We start from the raw sequence: 20,675 nt of genomic DNA on the forward strand, positions 1-20,675 counted from the left end.
GCCAAAAGCAGCTAGGACTGTTTCTAATTATTTTGATATTACCTCAGTGTCACCATGAATATCCCAAAGTGATGCTTTTGTACATCCTAATTTAAGAACCATTTATCTCCCCCCCCCCCCCCCCAACTCCCATCTGAGATATGTTTTCATTGATTTTGAGAGAGGAAGAGACAGACAGAAAAATCAATCCATTGCTTGCCTTCCGTTTGCGCCCCAACTGGGGTTCGAACCTGCAACCTAGGTATGTGCCCTTATCAGGAATTGAACCCACAACCTTTTGATGTATGGAACTATGTCCCAACCAACCGAGCAACCCAACCAGGGCCCACTTATCTTTTTTTACTGAATAAAGCAATCTTTTATTGAGTTGCTATTAATTTCAGTTGAATAGAAATTGGGATAAACAGGTGCAACCATTTGACTGAAGCATATACTTTCTCATCTGTCTACGTGTCTTAATTACTGGACTATAAAACCATAAGAACCACTGCCACTGAGTGTGGTTTGTGCCAGTCCACACTATACCGTTAACTATTTTGTGTGTTTTCTTGCAACCAGCAATCAGAGAGGACAATAAATACATTTCACTGATTTCAGGTTGGAGAGCTTTTAAGCAATAGGGAGATGTCAACACAGGGTAGGGGCAAGACCTGTGAAAGGGAAGTGCCTTATGGAGAGCCCCCTCTCAGCCCGGTTGCAGGAGTGTTCAGAAGGGGTTTGAAATAACCCCAACCATGAAGGGCTTTTCCAGTGCTGACTACCCTCCACAACAAAGAAGTCCAGATTGATTGTTCCCCCAGCCCTGCCCAGCGGCCGGTATCGGGAATCGCTTTGGCAGCTACCTGGGGTCACGAAGGGGCCAGGTTTCTGTGGGGTTTGTAAAAGAACACCAGGGGAAACTCAAGTGTGAGGCAAGAGCTCGACTCTTTGTGGCCATGTTACGGGAAAATGCCAGTGACCTTAGCAATGTCAAACTTGTGTAGACACAGGGTTACAAAATGGAAAAGGGGTGGGGTGAGATATTACAGGCATAAAAGCACCAGCAGCTGCGCCCCACAGCACTGCTCTTCCAGAGGCAGGCCCAACCCAAGATGCGGTGAGTCCACAGCTCTGCCCCCTTTCCTTCCCTTCCTCTTGTTCCTCATCTCATCCTCTTTTGCATACACCTCTTAGCTGCATGACAAGCCTACAGAACAGATGCAAAAATACAATGAAGAAATAGGGAAAATGAGCTAAGTTATAGTGATCTGAAGGGTGCAGTGTGTTAAGTCCTCTGCTTTTCTGCACCCATAAGAGGTAATGCCTTCTGATACAGCCGTCTTTTCCGGGAGATGTGATTTACTTTAAGAAATCTATTTTTCCTTGAGGTTGTAAAGTTGTTTATTGTTACTTTTTGTTGTTGTTGTTAATCCTCACCCACTTATATTTTTTTCCACTGATTTTTCTTGAGAGAGTGGAAGGAAAGGGGAGACAGAGAGAGACACATCGATTAGTTGCCTCCTGCATGTGCCCCAACTGGGGCCAGGGATTAAGCCTGCAACAGAGGTATGTGCCCTTGACTGGAATCAAACCTGAGACCCTTCAGTCCACAGGCAATGCTCTAACCACTGAAAAAAAACCATGTAGGGCAGAGGTAGTAAAGTTTTCCTCTTTGTAGGAGAGGACAGCAGCTGGCATTTTAAATGTATTTATTAGTAGATATTTTTTCCCTTAAAAATGCATAATAAGGAAGACCAATAGTGGCATATTTGGATGACAGAATTAAGGTACTTTGATTTTATAAACATAAAAAGATTTTGGAAATGTTGAAGTAGCCAGACTAGAAACGTAAGCAAACAATCCCTGAGGAGCTGACATCTGTCAGTGAGACGAATAACTGGCAGGTGTGGCCTGTGCATCTGTGCCCATGTCCGATCATACTTTCGGGAGCCAGTTATCCTCCAGGGAACCTGCGGGCATTTTGGGGTTGGCTATACCATTTCATGAAAACAAATGATCATAAAATAAGACACACACCACGTAAGTATTTTAAATGAAGTATTTAAAAAACCTTTCCTTGCCAAAACCGGTTTGGCTCAGTGGATAGAGCGTCGGTCTGCAGACTGAAGGGTCCCAGGTTCGATTCCGATCAAGGGCATGTACCTTGGTTGTGGGCACATCCCCATTAGGGGGTGTGCAGGAGGCAGCTGGTTGAACATCTCATGGATGTTTCTAGCTCTCTATCCTTTTCCCTTCCTCTCTGAAAAAAAAAAATCAATAAAATATGTATTTAAAAAAACAACAACTTTCCTTATGGGAAATTTTGAAAAGTAGAGACTAGCATAGTCAATCCCCACGTTCCTGTGTTCGCAGTCCACATTCTATCCATAGCGTCCTCATAGCCTGGTACTCCAGAGGCGCCCAAGGGAAGCTTCCCTTTGCTGGAGAGCTCACGTATCATTAGGTTAATGCTTCCTAACTCGGCCCAGAATTGCAGCCCACACACCTGTGTGCCTTCCTGTCTTGGTGGTTCCTCTTCGAGGCTTATGGAGAATTCCCAGCAAGCTCTCCGCTGGGGTACTGGGAAGCTGTAAAGCATGTATTTGGTGGGTCCCAGTGCATGCATATAGCTATTTTATTTTCTGGCTGCCTAAAGGGAGGGAGGGGTGTGTGTGTGGGGAGGTTGTGAAGCAGGGAGAGCAGCTTTGACCTCCTCCTGTCTTCTCTCTGCAGCGCCCTGGTAACTGTTGTCACCCTCCTGCTCTGGGGGCAGCTTTTTGCAGTGGACACTGCCGAGGGCACAGAGAATGCAGGTAGGTCTTTGGGTGTGGGCGGGCGTGTACACCCCAGCACTGCTGTGTCTGACCTCGTAGGATCTGCACCCTTTCTTCAGGAGACCCAGATACCTTCTTCTCATCCTGATGGCTGGTCTTTCACTAGTTAAAAACCCTGGGGAGCCAGCCAGAGATAAGGAGAGAATGCCCACGGCATGGCTTCCATTTGGGATGGCGGAAGGTTGACGTACAGAGCAGCTTCCTCTCGTCTGACGTTTCATGGGTCTCTGAGAGCGATTTCTGAACACACTAACCTCCTCTTCCCGTTTCCCTTTGCAGACGACGGCTGCCCAAAGGCCCCCGAGATTGCGAATGGTTACGTGGAGCACTCGGTTCGCTACCAGTGCAAGAGCATCTACTACAGACTGCGCACCGAGGGAGATGGTAAGGCCTGCACGAGCGTCCCCGTGCCCTCCCCATCCCCATCCCGGCATTTCCATGGTGAATGGAGTCAGGGGTGACTGGCTAGGGAATGCATGTGTTATCCTCGGCGCCGGGAGATGTAGATTCTAGTTAGTTCCCAGTGCTGTGGCCTTTTGGGCAAATTAACTTTGCTCAGCCTCACGTTTTGTCTTTTGTTAAGGGGAGGGGATGCCACATAGCCTACCCACCTCAGAGTGAGAGCTGCATCTAGATCTGGCAAAAGGATGTGGCAAAAGAACAAACAATGGTGACAGTGATGACACTGGTGTCCTCACCTTCCTGGCACTGTTGTGCTCTACATTGATCTGCTCACTTAGTCTTTGTAGCACCCTCTACGAAGATACTATTATTATTACTTGCTGATAGGGAAACTTGAGGCACAGAGAGGTCAGGTAGCCGGCAAGAGGTAGGGGCAGGATCTGGACCCTGACCCCACCTGCCCTGCCTCTCCATGACCACGGTTCTGTCCTGCTGGGCTTTGAGAGGGCCCAGCATTTGGCTTCCAGGACAGTGCTCCTCCCTTCCCCCTCTCCCCTGCCTGTCTCTCACCTTCTTTCTCCTTCTCTAGTTTTTCTCTCTAAAATACCTTCTCTCCCAAGCCAGTCTGAGTTTCTCTTTTGACTCACTTCTTTCCTTTTGTTTCAGGAGTGTACACCTTAAACAGCGAGAAGAAGTGGACAAACAAGGCCACTGGAGAGAAGCTTCCTGAATGCGAAGCAGGTAGGAAGCCGAGGGCCTGGGAAGCAGACCAAGGATAGGCGTTGAGGGTTCAGTGGTTGGGCAGGGGTTTTTGGTTGGAATGTCCTACAGGCACATGCCCCTCCTGTGTGGCTTCTCCTGAGCAAGACCTGGGGCCAGGGAGAACCACCAATGGCCGGCAGAGAACTGAGCAGTTAGGTGACGATTCCCTTAAAAAGTTCACTGAGGTTCTTGCTTATTCAGGCCTGCAGGGCACTGATGGAATCCACGGCCCCCAGGGGGTCTGGAGACCCTATGTGCACAGACAACCCACCCAGAGAGCGAGGGTCCCAGGGTAGAGCCAGCTCCGGGAAGCACGTTCAGGGAGGACATAACTCACCCCAATCCAGGGGAGGATGACAGAAGCCTGGATGGATAGGGCTTCTGTTTCTGTTATTAGGAAGAGCTACTGCTCTTTCTTTTTCCCTCTTGCAACAGGAGGGCTTTGCCTACCCTCTCCTGCTATTAGTGGCGTGGAACTGCTGACCTGCCTGGCATTAACTGCAGTATCTGTAAAACCTGAGTTGTGGCCATTGCTACATTAGACCCCTCTTTATTCGGAGAGAATGAGTTATAACGGGTTTCAAGGAATTGTGGACATGTCCTTGTTGTGACAAACTGTTGAATATACCTACAGCTCATCAGCCGGGTTTCTCAATCTTGGCGTTGTTTCTTTGGTGAGTTAGGAAGGCAGGAAATGGAAGTCTGCCTTAGTTACAGAAATAACTGACGGCAAACGCTGGAAACAAGAGGGCAGGTGGTAAAGCAAAGCATGTAAACATTCCTGGCTTGGAAAAGGTGGACAGGGATCGTTTAGACAGCAGCCATAGCCGAAGCTTTTAGGCCCCCTCCCGGCTGGGGAGGGAGAGTCTCGCATTTCTCGTCCTGACTTCCTTGCTCTCCTGGACAGTGTGCGGAAAGCCCAAGAACCCAGTGGATCAGGTCCAGCGGATCCTGGGTGGCTCGGTGGATGCCAAGGACAGCTTTCCCTGGCAGGCTAAGATGATTTCGCATCATAACCTCACCTCGGGGGCCACACTCATCGGTGAACAATGGCTGCTGACCACGGCTAAGAACCTCTTCCTGGGGCATACGGAAGACGCTAAAGCAAAAGATATCGCCCCTACTTTAAAACTCTACGTGGGGAAGCAGCAGCGTGTGGAGGTTGAGACGGTGATTCTCCACCCTAACTACCTCGAGGTCGACATCGGGCTCATCAAGCTCAAGCAGAAGGTGCCCGTTAACGAGAAAGTAATGCCCATCTGCCTACCTTCCAAAGATTACGCGCAAGTGAATCGTATGGGCTATGTGTCTGGCTGGGGGCGGAATTCCAACTTCAGCTTCACACAGCTCCTCAAGTACGTCATGCTGCCCGTGGCCGACCAGGACAGCTGTGTGCGGCACTACGAGAACAGCACGGTGCCGGAGAAGAAGAAGCCCAGGAGCCCCGTGGGCGTGCAGCCCATCCTGAACGAGCACACCTTCTGCGCCGGCCTGACCAAGTACGAGGAAGACACGTGCTTTGGGGACGCGGGCAGCGCCTTCGCTGTCCACGACACGGATGACGACACGTGGTATGCGGCGGGGATCCTGAGCTTTGACAAGAGCTGTAGCGTGGCCGAGTACGGCGTGTACGTGAGGGTGCTCTCCATCCTGGACTGGGTTCGGAAAACCATGGCCGACAACTAGTGCGTGCTAGATCTCACTCCGGGAGAGGGGAAAACTGGAGGGGGGTGGAGGGGCAAACGTTGGTGTGAAACCGGTGGGCTCCAGCCCTGCGTGTCTAAGTCAAACAATAAAGAGCTTTCTTTTCACTCATTTCTGTTTTTTTTGTTTTTTTGTTTTTTTTGGGGGTGTGTGTGCTTAGACCCGTTTATCCTCTCCTTTATGGTACAGCAGCCGCCAAGTGGCACAGCGCGTACGGGGAGTGTGTCAGAAAACACCGCAGGCTGACGGGACAGCCCTATGGAGGTACCAACTGTCCCACGGCCGGGTCACACTCACTGACTGAGAGCCTGCCGAGGCGGCTCTCAGAAAGGTCATCGTTACCCTTGTTTTACAGACAAGGAGCAGAGACTCTGAGGAGTTAAGCGATTTGTTTAAGGTTATGCAGCTATTAAGTAGTGAGGCTGGATCTTGAATCTAGGTGTGTCTGAATACAAATCCTGAGCTCGTTGCTGTATCCTTTTTTTAAATTTTTTATAAATATATTTTTATTGATTTCAGAGAGGAAGGGAGAGACAGAAAATCAATGATGAATCATTTATTGGCTGCTTCCTGCATGCCCGCCTGCACTGGGGATCAGGCTCAAAACCTGGTTATTTATTTGTCCTGACCAGGAATCAAACTGTGACCTCCTAGTCGGCATTCAACCACAGAGCCATGGCGGGTGGGCGATGTACTCCAGGTTTATAGCAGAAAAGAGTTCAGTTAGAGAAAGAGCTTCCTGTCTGAAAGGGTTCTGGAATGTTTCTTCTGGGAGGCCCTGCAGAGCATTTCTTTGTGAAACTGGAAGCTCAGGTGGCTTGCGCTTGTTATCGGTGGAAGAGGAGTTCTCAGGGTGCTGCGAGAAAAACATTTCCCGAGAGCCCTCTGGAGGATGAGGTTTCGTGGCAAGCTGATAATGTAAAATTAAGGGGGTCTCCTCCAAGGCCCCATCTCTGTCAGTCTCGCCATGGAAGAAGTCCGATCTTGCCTTCATTGGGGACAGAATTAAGGCCACTGACCACAGTTTCTGCTCCTTAGGAAAGTCCAGATCAGCACCTGGCTTGCTTAGCTTGTGCTCCTGGCTGTGGTCCCCTTTGTGCAAAGTCTGCATAGCCAGGGGCCACACAGCTGCTGAAGGCCACATGGCAACGGAGAGAGAACAGGCGAAGGCACGGGCAAGCGTGGGTCATGGAGCAAGAGAGCAAGCAAGCGGGAAGGAACTCTGAGGGCATTTTAACCTTCCCAGATTTCGAGCACTTGTGGTGGTTCCACCGGCCTAGCCAATCCATTGTTCCCAGGCAGACTGACTGATAAGCACCTCCCCTACGTCACTGCACAGGCGCCCATCTCCCCCTTCGTTTGATCCTTTCCCCCTGTATCTGCAGGGAATGGGCTGGTGGTTCCCGGGGAGCGAGCGTGAAGCTGTAGCTTCCAGATGACCATGCTTCTGATGTCTGGCTTCCCTTTGGCTCTCTTCCTTTGTGAGTATTAACCAGCTAAATACCACAACAATGCATTGACTCCTGTGGATGGTAGGTTTCTTCCAAATGGAAAAAGCAGTCCTTACACTTTCTAAAAATTCTGATTCTCTCTCTCTTTCTAGGCATGAGCCCTTGAAGCAGTTCTGTCTCAGGAAGAGGTTGAACTCTGACTTCTGGGAGAGCTCTGTTTCTTCTTATTAAAGGTAGTTAATTCTTTAGCTCAGATTGGGTACTAGATAGTAAAGGTTCAAGTCTCACTTCCTGGGCAATTTAATAGCACAAAGCTAGTAAATTTGCAAAGCTAGTAAATTTGCAAACCAGGCCACTGTTTTCAAAGTGTGAACCAGGAAGGCTCCAAAATAAAAGAAATTTGTCTGCTAACAGTGGAGAATTATTCATTCCAAGAGAAACTGGGACAATTAGGACTGGAGATCAGAGAGCACGAGTAATAGAAATATGTGAGTCGGGGAACGGGCAAGGTTGAGGGTGAGAAAGATATATGTACATATAGAGTAGAAAATAAGTATTTTTGCTCTTTACCTCATAGTTGAGTCCTTACCTCGTATTCTCTCATTTTACTTGTGTGCCAAATAAATATAGTTAAATCAAATTGTAGTAGCCAATGTTTAGGAAAATTCTGTATTATGTTAAGAGATAAAGAAAAGCACAGTATAAAGAAAAGTCAAACAAATCATGCAAAGGAAATGGATCACAGTTGACTGCTCTGAGGTCTGAGAGGAATAAACACTTAAGCTTCCCAGGTTGTCACAGTCCCCGCGGGGTCTTCCACTCCGGCCAGTATTGCTCATACAAGTCCAACCTCTCTCCGCTGGGACGCTGAGCACCTTTCCAAAGGACTCCAGAAAACGGCACAGCTGCCTTCGGGTACCGGTTCGAGATGGCCTTTCTCTCCAGCTTTGACTGTAGTTAATGTGCTAAATGTCTTGATAGAGAAGGTCATATTTGGGAATATTCTTGGGATCAATTGGACTTTGGACAATAAGTTTTCCCCTCATTGCTCCTCGATAAATTACTTCAATCAAATCTATGAAGTCTTGTTTGGTTTTGAAACTTCCCACAAATTTAGTGTGATCTGGAGACCTAGATAGCATAGAAGAGAAACAACCTTGCTCAGAACGTTGAATATTTACTTGCTGAATATTTACTTGCTCAGAACGTTGAATATTTACTTGCCTTCAGGAGGAACAAAACGAACAGTAGCTCTTTTTGTAAGGCAGACTTTAGACGTAAGGCCCAACAATGACTTTTTCACTTGCAATTACAGGGCCCATTTGATATACGACTAAAATCAGCGTTGTGGGCACATAAGCTCTATCATATGAAAAGCTTCTGCTCAAAATGTATTTTAGTCATTTCTCAACTCATTCTCAAGTAGAATTCCCTGAGTATTGATGTGGGCATAGTTTGTTTCACTGTTGTGTTTGACTAGGCACTGTGCAAAGCCTTAGTCATGATCTCCAAGTTCCAGTCACTTCTATTTCTTAGTGGCGTTAATATTTTTCTTCCCTTCTTCCTTTTTTCTTTTTCACTATTTTGAACATCAAGTATGTTCATTGCAGAAATTTTTTAAGACAAAAAAGGTTGCCACATTTTGGTATATATCCCTCCAATCATATTGTGTCTCTATGTGCTTTTTTCCCCCCCTCACAGTAATGGGAATTATATCACACATTCTATTTTGTAATGTGATTCTTAAAAACTAACATGTTTCTTTCAAAGTTAACCATGATCTACAACATCAGAGTAAATTGGCATCTAGTAGACCTTTGTGGATATCTAAGTTCTAAATATTTTGCTTCCTAAACAATGATGAAATAAGTATCCATGGAGCCAACTTTTCCCACGTTCAGAATTACTTTCCTTCAAATAAATTTCTGGAAATGCAATTGCTGGATTAAAATTTTCACATGCTTGTAAGGTGTTTGGTATGTAATGTCATGAATCATCTTCTGAAAAGATTACAGCAAACTAATATTTCAATGAACCATAAATACCTTTAGAACACTTAAAACACATAATATTTTACACACTTTCAAACTGATAATGACAAAGTAGGTACACAGGTCTAGACAAGAGGATATCTCAACCACATTAAGAAAAAGTAAAAATTAGGGGTATTTTCAAAATAAGTATTGAATACTGGAATGCTGATTGGGCTGAGTGGAAGGCATTACAGAAGACTTCATGTTACTTATACTTGACAGGCTTTGTTGAAGAATAACTTCAACAAAAGAATAACTTATTTCCTAGCAGAAGACAGGAAACTTAGCAAGAGAGGAGGAGCATGTCTTAGTTTGCTGAAAGGAGTACTTTTATAAATGCAAACTCTCTCCCAAGAGTTTAAAATGACATATTCTGTTTTAAGTGAAATCCCTGGGGAATTTGTAAGAAAATGGTTCAATATTTTCTAGGCTGAAGGATGATTAGCGCTTCACAGCCTGTACTCTTCTTTCATACTTAAATAGAAACTAAAATTTGTCAATCATGCCAGAATACTCATTTTGCACCACGTTGCACATAAAAACATTAGAGAGAGTATCTGTTGAAGAGACAGTATCAGTAAGAGGCTCACCTAGCCACCACTGCATGCAAATAGGTAAGATACTGAAATTGCTAAAAAGGAAACTTTTAGACGTTACAGCTTCATGTCAGCTTAACTTACCCATAATCCACTTTCATATGCTGCCCATTGAAGAAAAACACAGTAGATGGAATATAACTGATGTCAAAATAGTGTGTGTAAACGGGAGTTTGGTCCACATCCACCAGGTATATAGCAGCCATTTTACTCAAGTCAGAAGAGGTCTTAGAAAGCTGCAAATGAGGAGAGAGATGCAGGTTGCAACATGAAACCAATGCTTCTTCTACAAGTTTCAGTAGAATATTCTGTTTGAAAAAACTCCCAGACCAAGAATCTAGCCTGTTTGAGTTCCACATTGGGCACAGTGTAACTTCATCATTCAGTCTGAGTCACTGTTGGCAGTTATCAGAGGGCCCTGGATAGATTATATGAATATATTCCTTCATTTTTGTTCTACTTTTGGTTGTAAAGTTTTTATGAACTTTTTATGGATTTATAAAATCCATGCTTACTTAAAGCAAAAACAGAGCAATTCATAAATATGTACTACAGACATCGAAATTACCCCAAACATTTTTCCTTACAATCTCCACATAAATGATTGTTATATCTATATCTATCTACCTATCTATATCTATATCTATCTATCTATTTTAAAAGCAAACACTTACATGGCACTATTATGTGCTATCCTAACTGCTTTCCACTTTTAACTCATTTAATCCTATAACATTCCTATGAGGTATGCACTGTAACAGTCCCCATTTCATAGGTGAGGAAACCGAGGCAGAGGGAGGTAATTTGCCCCTGGACACACAGCTAGGAGGCAGTCAGGTATGGATTTGAACTGAGGCAGCTTGGCTTCAGAGTCTGTGCTCTTGACCTCTAGCGGTAGACCTTCCTCCTACAGCTGAGGTATAACCCTCTGGTCCTTACCCCACAGAGTAACACATCACATACTCATATTTAATCATGATAATGAGGATTTTACACTCCATCCATATAGTGATGTCAGCAATAGAAATAGTGGGGTAGGTCTCTCTCCATAATAAACATAACAGTGACTTAACAGTGACATCAGCAATAGAAGGAGGTGTTAGTTCTGGAGGAAGTCTCTCTCCATAATAAACAGACACAAACATAAACCTACTGGGCCCCAAACTGCCCTTGCTATTCACCAGAGTGTGAAGACAGGTTGTGAAGTCAGAGGTCATCATCGGGCGCACACGGGAGCAGCACACTAGTAAAGCAGGTTTGCAGGAGAGAAAACAAAGTTCCAATCCCAGCTCTGCAACTTAGTGGTTCTGTGGCTGTGGGAAGTCACCTGGCCTCTCCGGCATTCATGTCTCCCCTTGGGAACAGTAGTCGTAAAGAAACCAATGTTGTGAGATAATGTTCACAGAAGCTTGTTCATAATATTTCTGCTCTTTCACTGTCTCTTTGGTGAAGAGGAGCTTGGACAGCTGCTCGTGGGGAAGAACATCGGCACAGATCCGGCACCATCACAGGTTTAGGGCTTCAGCTCTTAGTGAAAGCATACTCACAACTGAACAGCTATATCCCAGACCCTGCCTACGTTCCCACATGTACTTTGCAGATATTGAAGTAAGAATGTATAGATTAGAAAAAAAAAATATTTTAAATATTTACTTACAATATCATCTAGTTGCAGGCAGACAGGATCCTCGTCTCTCCCAAACCTGAGAACCAACACCTTCTCTGCAGTGCTCTTTATCGCTTGGTCCACTTCTTTTTTGCTAGTCAGCTTGGGCAACAGAAAGCTCATCTTGAAATAATCCAATTAATCCCTCACTGTCAGTCCTGAAATAAAGTTGCAATGTTTAAAGGCAGACTTTTTAAAAAAATTAATTTTTAGAATAGGTAATATAGGCCCTCCAAAATGTACACACACTTTGAATAATTATAAAGGCAGTGTTTATTATAATACACTTCATTTTAAAAATTGAGCATCAGCTGTTACAGTGTAACACTATTACAGTGTTACATTTTTTGGGGATACACTGTATGCATGTTCCCCCCCCCCCCCCAACACAGTATCAAAACACAGAATCAAAAAAGTAAAGGAACACAGCCAATGCACAATCTGGTGACAAATAAGTCTACCAGTTTAAAAAGCAACAATATAGAAAGATATATAGTGTGAAAAGTCTCTCTCTCTCTGTTCCCCTCAACTGGCCTAGTCCCCGCTGCCCTATTTCTCCCCACGTGCGATGCATGGTCTATGCTACTGGTAACAGTATGCACTTTCTTTTTGTTTTTTAATATATTTTATTGATTTTTTACAGAGAGGAAGGGAGAGGGATAAGAGAGCTAGAAACGTCGATGAGGAGAGAGAAACATCAACCAGCTGCCTCTCGCACACCCCCTACCGGGGATGTGCCCGCAACCAACGTACATGCCCTTGACCGGAATCGAACCTGGGACCTTTCAGTCCGCAGACCGACGCTCCACCACTGAGCCAAACCGGTTTCGGCTCTCATCGATGTTTCTAACTCTTTATTCCTCTCCCTTCCTCTGAAAAAAAAACACCAAAAAAACAATAAAATATATTTAAAAAAAAAGATAAATTCGCCGAGGACGGTTTGGCTCAATGGATAGAGCGTCGGCTTGGGGACTGAAGGGTCCCGGGTTCGATTCCGGTCAAGGGCATGTACCTTGGTTGCGGGCATATCCCCAGTAGGGGGTGTGCAAGAGGCAGCTGGTCGATGACTCTCTCTCATCGATGTTTCTAACTCTCTATCTCTCTCCCTTCCTCTCTGTACAAAATCAATAAAATATATTAAAAAAAAAAAGATAAATTCTTACTTTCTTTTAGAATAAGAAAATAGAGATGAATGAGACCTTAAATTACTATAAAGAAATTTTTATATACGATGAAGCATCGAGACGCAGAGAGGCCAAAAAGCATACACACAATAATATAAAACAATCAAGGTCAAAGTGAGTATGAGGTACCAGCCACATGTAAAGAGGGCTGAATATATGGTAATGGGAGATAATCTGATTTTGAAGGGTGGACACACAATGCAATATATGATTATGTGTCATGGAAATGTACACTTGAAACCCATATCATCTCATTAACCAAGGTCAACCTCAAAATAAAGAAAGATCAACAACCACAAACAATAATGGGTTGGTGTCTAATGTAGAACTTAAATGTCCTATTGCTCTTTTCTGCTTTAGAATAAGGTTCTAGAATTGTTTTGGTACTTGTCTTATCCACTGCACAGATGGCAAATTCCCTGAAACCCAGCGCTGTGTGTGCACATATGTTCTAGTACTGATCCCGTCTTCCTTTGCCCTGCAGAGGTTCAGTTCTGGGGCCTAAATTTTTATCCTTACTGTTGAGAGGATCACAGTTATCTCCCTGTTTACCCCCTCCACCAAGTCCTGCCTCACCCAAGGCCTTCACCAACCTATTGCCTGTGTCCATGGGCAAGGCCTAGGTACATATAAGTTCTTTGGTTAATAATAATTAAAAATGGATGCCATTTTTCTTAGATTCTGGCTATTTTGATACCATAACCTCTCCTCGATTTTCCCTTTAATACCACCTTCATTCCTAAATTTTCAAATTCTGTCAGTCAATTAAACGCAGTTCCTATGCTATCTTCCTTTTCAGGCTCACCTTAATATTCTCAGGTCAAATTAGCCTCTCTCACTGAACTCACTTTATATTTTATCTATGATTTTCTTGTGACGGGTAATATATAATATGTGTTTCCTCGTTAATGACAAAAATACCTCCACCTGATTCCATTTTCATTCTCTCTAATCCTTAGCTAAGTAACTCACTGGCTCCTCAATAAATGTTTGCTACATAAATACATGAAAATAGGAGGAAACCTATTTAGGTTTCAGATCTCTGTTGGAGAACAGAACTCTCAATATAGAAAAAGAGGAGAGCATTTATATTCCATGGAGTCCTAGAGAGGACCCTGGGAGTCAGCAATAGACCAGGGCTGGCTTGCTGGGCCCTTTGCAATGAGGTGCAAGCTTGAAGGTCACTTAAAATGTTGCAAAATGAGGTGCAAGCTTGAAGGTCACTTAAAATGTTGCAAGTAAAATAACACACTGGTAAAATAATTTTCAAAGTCCATTAAACATGATTGGGCTTATTATGTCCCACCTGCAATTATTCTTTTTAAAAAAATATATATTTCTTTATTGATTTCAGAGAGGACGGGAGAGGGAGAGAGAGAGAAACATCCATGATGAGACAGAATCATGGATCGGCTGCCTCCTGCACACACACACTACTGGGGATCAAGCTTGTAACCCAGGCATGTGTCCTTGGTCAGAATCAAACCTGGAACCCTTCAGTCCGCAGGTTGACACTCTATTCACTGAGCCAAACCGGCTAGGGCTATTCTTGCACCTGAAAAGCCGCCTGGCATATAGCAAGCCCTCAACAAGGGCCTGTTCACCATGGAAGTGATTGGGGCCGCTGCAGGAGAGATTTGGGGTCCTCCTTACACAGGAGAGTGACAGGCTGGGATGGGAAGCACATGGTTGGGGAGGCCTCTGGAGTCTTGGGAAATCAGTTTGGGCGACAGGAAACTGAGGAGACAGAGTTGGCCATTCTTTTTTTTTTTTTTTTTTTTTTTTTTTTTTAAGATTCCCAGATTTTTATTTCTGGAACTGTACAGGTATTAAAGTACAACAGATACAAAATAATGCTCAAAAAAATCAGTGTTTATGTACAAATATTAAAATCAATGCAACAATAGCAACTTCCTCTTGAATATCTGTTACTAAGACTTGTTCTGATTGTCACTAATTCATTTCATACTCAAGGGTACTTAGCTCAAACTGGGACCATTGGATCACTGGTTTTCTAAGAGGAATTTTAATATCTACCGTATTTAATAATAAAACTAATAGCTTCCTCCTTTTAGTGAAAAATTAAGAACTTTTTAAAAAACATAGTAATGTCAATATTCTTATAAATTATTTCAGTTTCCATTTGTAGACAATGTGCTTTGAAACTGGGCAAACAATCTCCGTGGTGGCCGGGGTTCCTCCATTAGTTTACATTCAGAGTTGAGTCACTGGAGACTTTGGTTAAATTCAATAGTTAAAATCACTCTGCTCTGTGAGAGCCGACGTCCTCAAACACTCAGGGCCCTCAGTCGTACAAATTAATAGGAAACAATTGCACAATGCTTTGACCTAATTGTACACACTTTAGTATCGTTTAAAAATTATTCTACATCCTTCAAGTAAAGTCAGCAGCTGACCGAGGAGAGCCGGCACCGAGCGCGGCTGCAGGAAGTATTGCTCTAGTCACAGCACCATCGCACCCACCGCTATCCCCAAGTCTCCACAGAAAGACACATCAGCCCACTGCAATCGCTCACCATGGATTTTTGGTTTGTTCGTATGAAAATAATGCAGCCAAGGGGGGGTGAGGAGGGGGAAAGAATTTATCACAGTTTGTTATAAGAATTGTGCTTAACACTTGATAATAAAGGCATTGTTATCTCTTCATATGATTGCAAATCGTTATCTTAACGCTCTCAAACGCAATTCTTCTAATAAACAGTAACAAATTCTGTGTAAGATGCTTCAATGGAGAGGGGGGAAACAGTCAATCCAGCTTTTAAAAGAAAATTCAATAAATAGCTATTTTACATGGACAAAGTGGTATCATGTATGTCACATCAAGCATGCACAAAAATGCTATTATACATGGCAGACGCAGTCAAAAAAATACGGAATCAGATCTAAAAAGACAGGAAGAATTTATACATATATACAGGAACCTTGCAGATTATTGCCTCATTTTCACAAGGAATTAAAAGTAAACATCGCCAGCCCGCCAGCACTCTCTAAGAGGCTGAACTAGCTTGGCATCTAAACATCTATAAACTAGCTGGAGTTTATGTTTCTCTCAGATCATTTTCTGAATTTTGGTCAAAAATCTTTATTCAGATAACATGTCCATTCCACTTGCTGATAATCAAAGCTTGTGGTGAGAAACACCGTTTCCGTCCTGATGGAGCCCCAGCAACGCATAGCTGCACGACCAGACCGCGAGAGTTGGCCATTCTTTAAGATGAAAAGATGAAAAGTCGTTGGTCTTAGTGAAATTACTGTTATCAGACTTTGCACCCGTGGCTGCTGGAAGTGGAATCTTTGGATATCTGGAGAAAAAGAATTGCCTGAGAATCGCTTGTGTGGGAGAATAAATGGGTCTGCTTTATTTTTCTCAACTTGAAATTCTCACAATTGACTATATTGGGGGGTTGTGTCATTTTTCAATCCATCTTGTCCTCAAAGACGGAGGAACACTAGGTGCCTCTGGCCTTCAGGATGTGAGACTCTGGCTCTGAGCCGCAGCAGCTGTGCCCAATGGTGCATCATGACGTCACACTGAAGGCCGGGATGCTCTGTCACAGTGGGCTTGGGTGGTATCTAGCTGGCGCCCGGTCCTGACGGCCACTCTCTGGGCCGAGTGTTTTTAGCAGGAGACATTGCTGGTTGTGTGCTGACAGACCTCGGGATGGGGAGCTTGGTTTCGTGTTTCACAGGTATGTCATGTCCGTGGGGGCTCAGGGCGAGCTGTCCCTTCTAATGGGCGAGGAGATACTTCTCTCCACGTCTTCTCGGCATGTTCATTCCTTTCTTGACAGCTGTCATGGAGAGTTGTAAATATCTAGTGCCCTGCGGTGGTCGGCATCCTCAGCTCTTAGAAAAATGCTCATGGGGAAAACATGAAATATACGTTTTTACTTTTTCAAAAACGTATTAAAATAATGAATTACAGAGCCCTAAGTGGATCCAGAACTGTAGAAATGTGCAGGCAGGTAAGCATTTCACACAGGAAAGGGAAATTGGCATTGTGTTTATCTCTGTTTTATCCTGGGATGTTTATTGTTTTCAGGATAATTGGGGCCTGTTGCTTTCATTGCTGTGAAGTTTCCCATTCCTGTCGTTTGAACGTGTGTGTAGGTGTCAGTTGGTAACATGGGGTTTGGGTCAGGCTGCCGGGATCCAATCCTGGCTCTTTGACTTAATTGCATCGTGACCATAAGCTTATTCCTTGACTGACTATCAAATGGCGATGAACTGTGCACCTGTTTTATGAGGTTATTATAAGGTTGATCCACATAAAATTGAAGTGTTTTAAAGGCTTCTCTGTGGGAAAACTCGACCCCAAAGTTACACTAAGATCAGAGCTGGCATGTATGATTAGCATGAAAAGTCCCACAAGGCAGGTGACAGATCTAATGGTATAGCCTTGCTCTCAGACAAGACATCTGACGTGAAGATTCTTACACAATGACGACACAGAGGAGTCACAGTTTGTAATAATTAGTATTCTATATGTCCCTCTTCCAACAGCAAAGAAATGTTATCATTAAAACTATGGTTTTTAAAAAGGATTATTGTGCGGTGTTTTTATCAATAGTACTAAATTGAAAATTCAAATGTGCAATAAGGTAAAAATGTGATCTCACTGTCATACCCAATTTATCTTGGAGAAGAGCTGTCTTAGAGCTGGGCATAGAAATCACTCATTTGAAGGCAAAGAAAGAGATGCTAAGAACATGAATATTATCAAGAACCCTGCCATCAAAAGAATGGTTTTGATGAGGAGGAAATATTTCTCCTCTAGTCTCCTAGGTCCTTCTGAATGGTCTAAGAAATTGGCATGAGATAAATTAGCGGGAGAAAACCAAGTTTAATTTCATACCTATAAGGAGTATTATTTTAAGTAAAATAAGCCAGTCAGAGAAAGACAGATCCTATTATCTCACTAACATGTAGAATCTAATGAACAAAAATGGAACTGGAAGCAAGGATGCACGGAAGAAACTGGGCGGTGCCCAGGATGGGAGGGGCTGGGGATGACTGGCTGAAGAAGAAGGAAAAAGAAGGAAGAACATACATGCATACCTCATGAACAGGGACAATAGTTTGCTGAAGGCCAAGGGAGAAGGTGGGCACCGGTTGAGATGGGCAAAGGGGAGAAAAAGGGGAACAGCTGCAATAATGTCAATATTAAAAATTTTTAATTAAAAAAAAAAAAAAAAAAAAAAAGCAAGGGCCAGTGTCCAAACCCCAGCTGCTCTCTTCTACAGAGCTCGGCAGACCATTTAAAGGAGGGGGGGGGGGGGGAGGGGGAAAGAAAAGAAAAACAAGTAGAGATATTGACATCCCAATCCAAACAAAGAAATAAAGATCAAACACAGAAAAACAGAAAGAAAATAGGAGAAGGACGGCGGGAGGAGCGGAAACGGTGTGGGTGAGCCCTTTTGGACGAGGATGCCCGGGGCTGGGAGCAGCCACTGGCGCTGGGCACATACCCGTGTTTTCCCGAAAATAAGACATCCTCCGAAAATAAGACCTACTTACAGGTTTCTGTCTGAGTGAAATATAAGGCCCCCAGGCCCCCCCCCCCCCCCCATAGGCTAAACATGAGAGATTTGGTCCACTGATTCTGAAAGAAATGGAGTCACAAGGAATTCACCAGGAAATTCAGGAATTGGATTGTTACGATGATGTTCCAGAAGATGACATGACTGCCAATGAATAAATGAGTAAATTCTTGATGCTGTAGGATTCACAGTTTGTCTGGTTTGTGTTGACAACTACCGTTCTACCATACTGTATACAGGTACTAAATTTCCTTTATTTTCATTTAACAATAAATGTGTACCGTATTCTTCTTCATGGAAAAATAAGACATCCCCTGAAAATAAGACCTAGCGCATCTTTGGGAGCAAAAATTAATATAAGACACTGTCTTATTTTCGGGGAAACAGGGTAACAGCAGGGTGCTGTTCCTACTCCTACACCTGGAGGGGCCATGGAAGGGAGCAGTGACCAGACTGTGTGGTGGAGGTGGCTGAATGGAGAAGGCAGCTGTGTAGGTCAGCCTGCAATTCGGGGATTCAGCTACTGCTTCCCTCTGCCTAACCCAACCTCCTTACTTTACATACTACTTTGCTTGTAGTTACACTTCTAGCTACAAAAATTAGGACTGGAAGCCAGGCCACCAAATCTGTACTCTAGTGTTCCTTCTACTTCATATCCTAAGTTCTTAATTTTATGATCAAGAAACTCTTTGGTCAAGGAGCTTTATTTCTGCATTTATCCATGAGACCCATTGATATACCTGATATTTTAAATTCAGTTCCAAAGTTGGTTAATGCTATGGAAAAGGAGGATTTCTTTCCCTGTGTGCTTGTGTGTGTGCGTGTGTGTGTGTGTGTGTGTGTGACAAGCCACATTTTAAGATATGAATTAATAAAAATTCACACAGGAAGTGAAATTGTTATAAGTAGGGAAGTTGATTGCCAGGAGGGGCTTCATCAGATGTGAGTTGTAGTACAAATTACTGATGAAAGGGAATGTCAAAGAGAAGCTGAATCTGCCCCACCGGTAGAATTTAAACAAACAGCAACTCCTGTATGTTAGTGATAAAGAGGAGGAAGTGAGGGGAGGGCAAACCAGTCAAAGGGTGGGGGTGGGTGGAGACTGGATAGATGTTGGAAGGAGAGAGACACTGAGACAAAACCTAAGAAAATATCCACAGCAAAGGATGCCAAAAGAGAAGTCACAAAAGAAAAAGTACAAATGGACAATAAATATACTATCGTGAACAAATTAAAAGACGTAAAGATTAAATAAAAATGAAAAGAGTGTGAATGAAGGGCAGGCATTCACAGTCTCCACTGGAACGTAGAGAGGCAAAACGCTTCTCGAAAGAAAGCTGAAATATTTTCTGACCAACAATTCCAGTTCTGAGAATTAGCTCTTAGAAAATAATTAGACACGTGCACAAAGATTTACACACAAAGAATGTTCATCCCATTTACAGTGGTATTAGCTAAAAAAACAAAAAACAAAACAAAAAAACACCCCCCCCCCCAACACACACACACACACACCACACCACACCACACCTACCACTGGAATTAGTTTAAATGGCAATTTAAAAGGGGATTGGTGAAACAAAAGATAGTACAGTTCTGCAATGTACTTACTGTTAAAAGTCACTAAGTACTGTGTTAGAGATGAACATTTCAGATTCTGTAAAGTTCTCATGATAAGAAGTTACAAAACAGTGTGACACCACATTCTACAGTCTAGGTGCAAAACTTAGAACTATAATACAAAATTACAAACAGAAGTAACCGGGAAGAAAGACCCCCAAACACCGTCAGTAGCTACCGCTGCGTGTGAGCAGACGGGTGAGTTTTATTTAAAAGGAGTGCGCGTCTTTCAAAACAGTCCACACAGCTGACCCTGGGACGATGCCCGAGTACCCGGATTCCCCACCGGGTGTGGAAAACACAGTTCACTTAAAAAAAAAAAATATTTTATTGATTTTCCACAGAGAGGAAGGAAGAGAGCTAGAGAGCTAGAAACATCGATGCGAGAGAAACATCGACCAGCTGCCTCTTACACACCCTCTATCAGGGACGTGTCCGCAATCAACGTACATGCCCCTGACCAGAATCGAACCTGGGACCTTTCAGTCTGCAGACCGACGCTCTACCGCTGAGCCAAACCGGTTTCGGCCACAGTTCACTCTTGAAAAACACAGGTTCACGCCGCGGGCTCCAACCCGAGTAGCTCAAGGGTCACCAATTAACGTTTAGTGATGTCGGTGGTAGGGGAGGCGACACTTACTTTATCTGTACGAGCTTCCTCCCTCCAACTGAGGACTGTCGGCGACCGGTCTGTCATCCCGGACGCGGGCGGCTTCTTTCTTCCGCCGGAAGCTTTCAGGGACCCTAATGCAACGCGACCGGGGGCCGTTGCTTAGCAACCGTGGGCGGTCCACTGCAGGGGGACGGAAACGGAAGAGGAGAACGCGCAGGCGCAGTAGATGAACCAGCGTAGCCCAATAAACCGGTTATCCTAGTCCCCGCC

General features: G+C 44.0%; 2 protein-coding genes across 4 annotated transcripts; one reads left to right on the forward strand and one right to left on the reverse strand.

Annotated features, from left to right (window-relative positions):
* Nucleotides 1-1,024: 1,024 nt before the first annotated feature.
* Nucleotides 1,025-5,792, forward strand: LOC118720802 (haptoglobin). Its single transcript, XM_036441144.2, has 5 exons — nt 1,025-1,096; nt 2,713-2,792; nt 3,093-3,197; nt 3,882-3,956; nt 4,885-5,792. Exons 1-5 carry the CDS (start codon nt 1,092-1,094, stop codon nt 5,661-5,663), a joined length of 1,044 nt encoding a protein of 347 aa, XP_036297037.1. The 5' UTR covers nt 1,025-1,091; the 3' UTR covers nt 5,664-5,792.
* Nucleotides 5,793-7,787: 1,995 nt separating this feature from the next.
* On the reverse strand, nt 7,788-20,642 carry TXNL4B (thioredoxin like 4B). Of its 3 annotated transcripts, none has more exons than XM_036440456.2 (4): nt 20,433-20,642; nt 11,419-11,585; nt 9,846-9,997; nt 7,788-8,263 (listed from the first exon to the last, which is right to left on the reverse strand). In XM_036440456.2, exons 2-4 carry the CDS (start codon nt 11,548-11,550, stop codon nt 8,098-8,100), a joined length of 450 nt encoding a protein of 149 aa, XP_036296349.1. In that variant the 5' UTR covers nt 11,551-11,585; nt 20,433-20,642; the 3' UTR covers nt 7,788-8,097. The 3 variants fall into 3 exon arrangements, with proteins under 3 accessions (XP_036296349.1, XP_036296350.1, XP_045438686.1); XM_036440457.2 differs by lacking the exon at nt 20,433-20,642 and adding an exon at nt 19,922-19,941; XM_045582730.1 differs by lacking the exon at nt 20,433-20,642 and adding an exon at nt 10,943-11,115 and having other exon boundaries at nt 11,419-11,535.
* Between the last annotated feature and the right edge of the window lie 33 nt (nt 20,643-20,675).

Source organism: Pipistrellus kuhlii, unplaced genomic scaffold (genome assembly GCF_014108245.1).
Source record: "Pipistrellus kuhlii isolate mPipKuh1 unplaced genomic scaffold, mPipKuh1.p scaffold_m20_p_17, whole genome shotgun sequence".
Lineage (NCBI taxonomy): Eukaryota > Metazoa > Chordata > Mammalia > Chiroptera > Vespertilionidae > Pipistrellus > Pipistrellus kuhlii.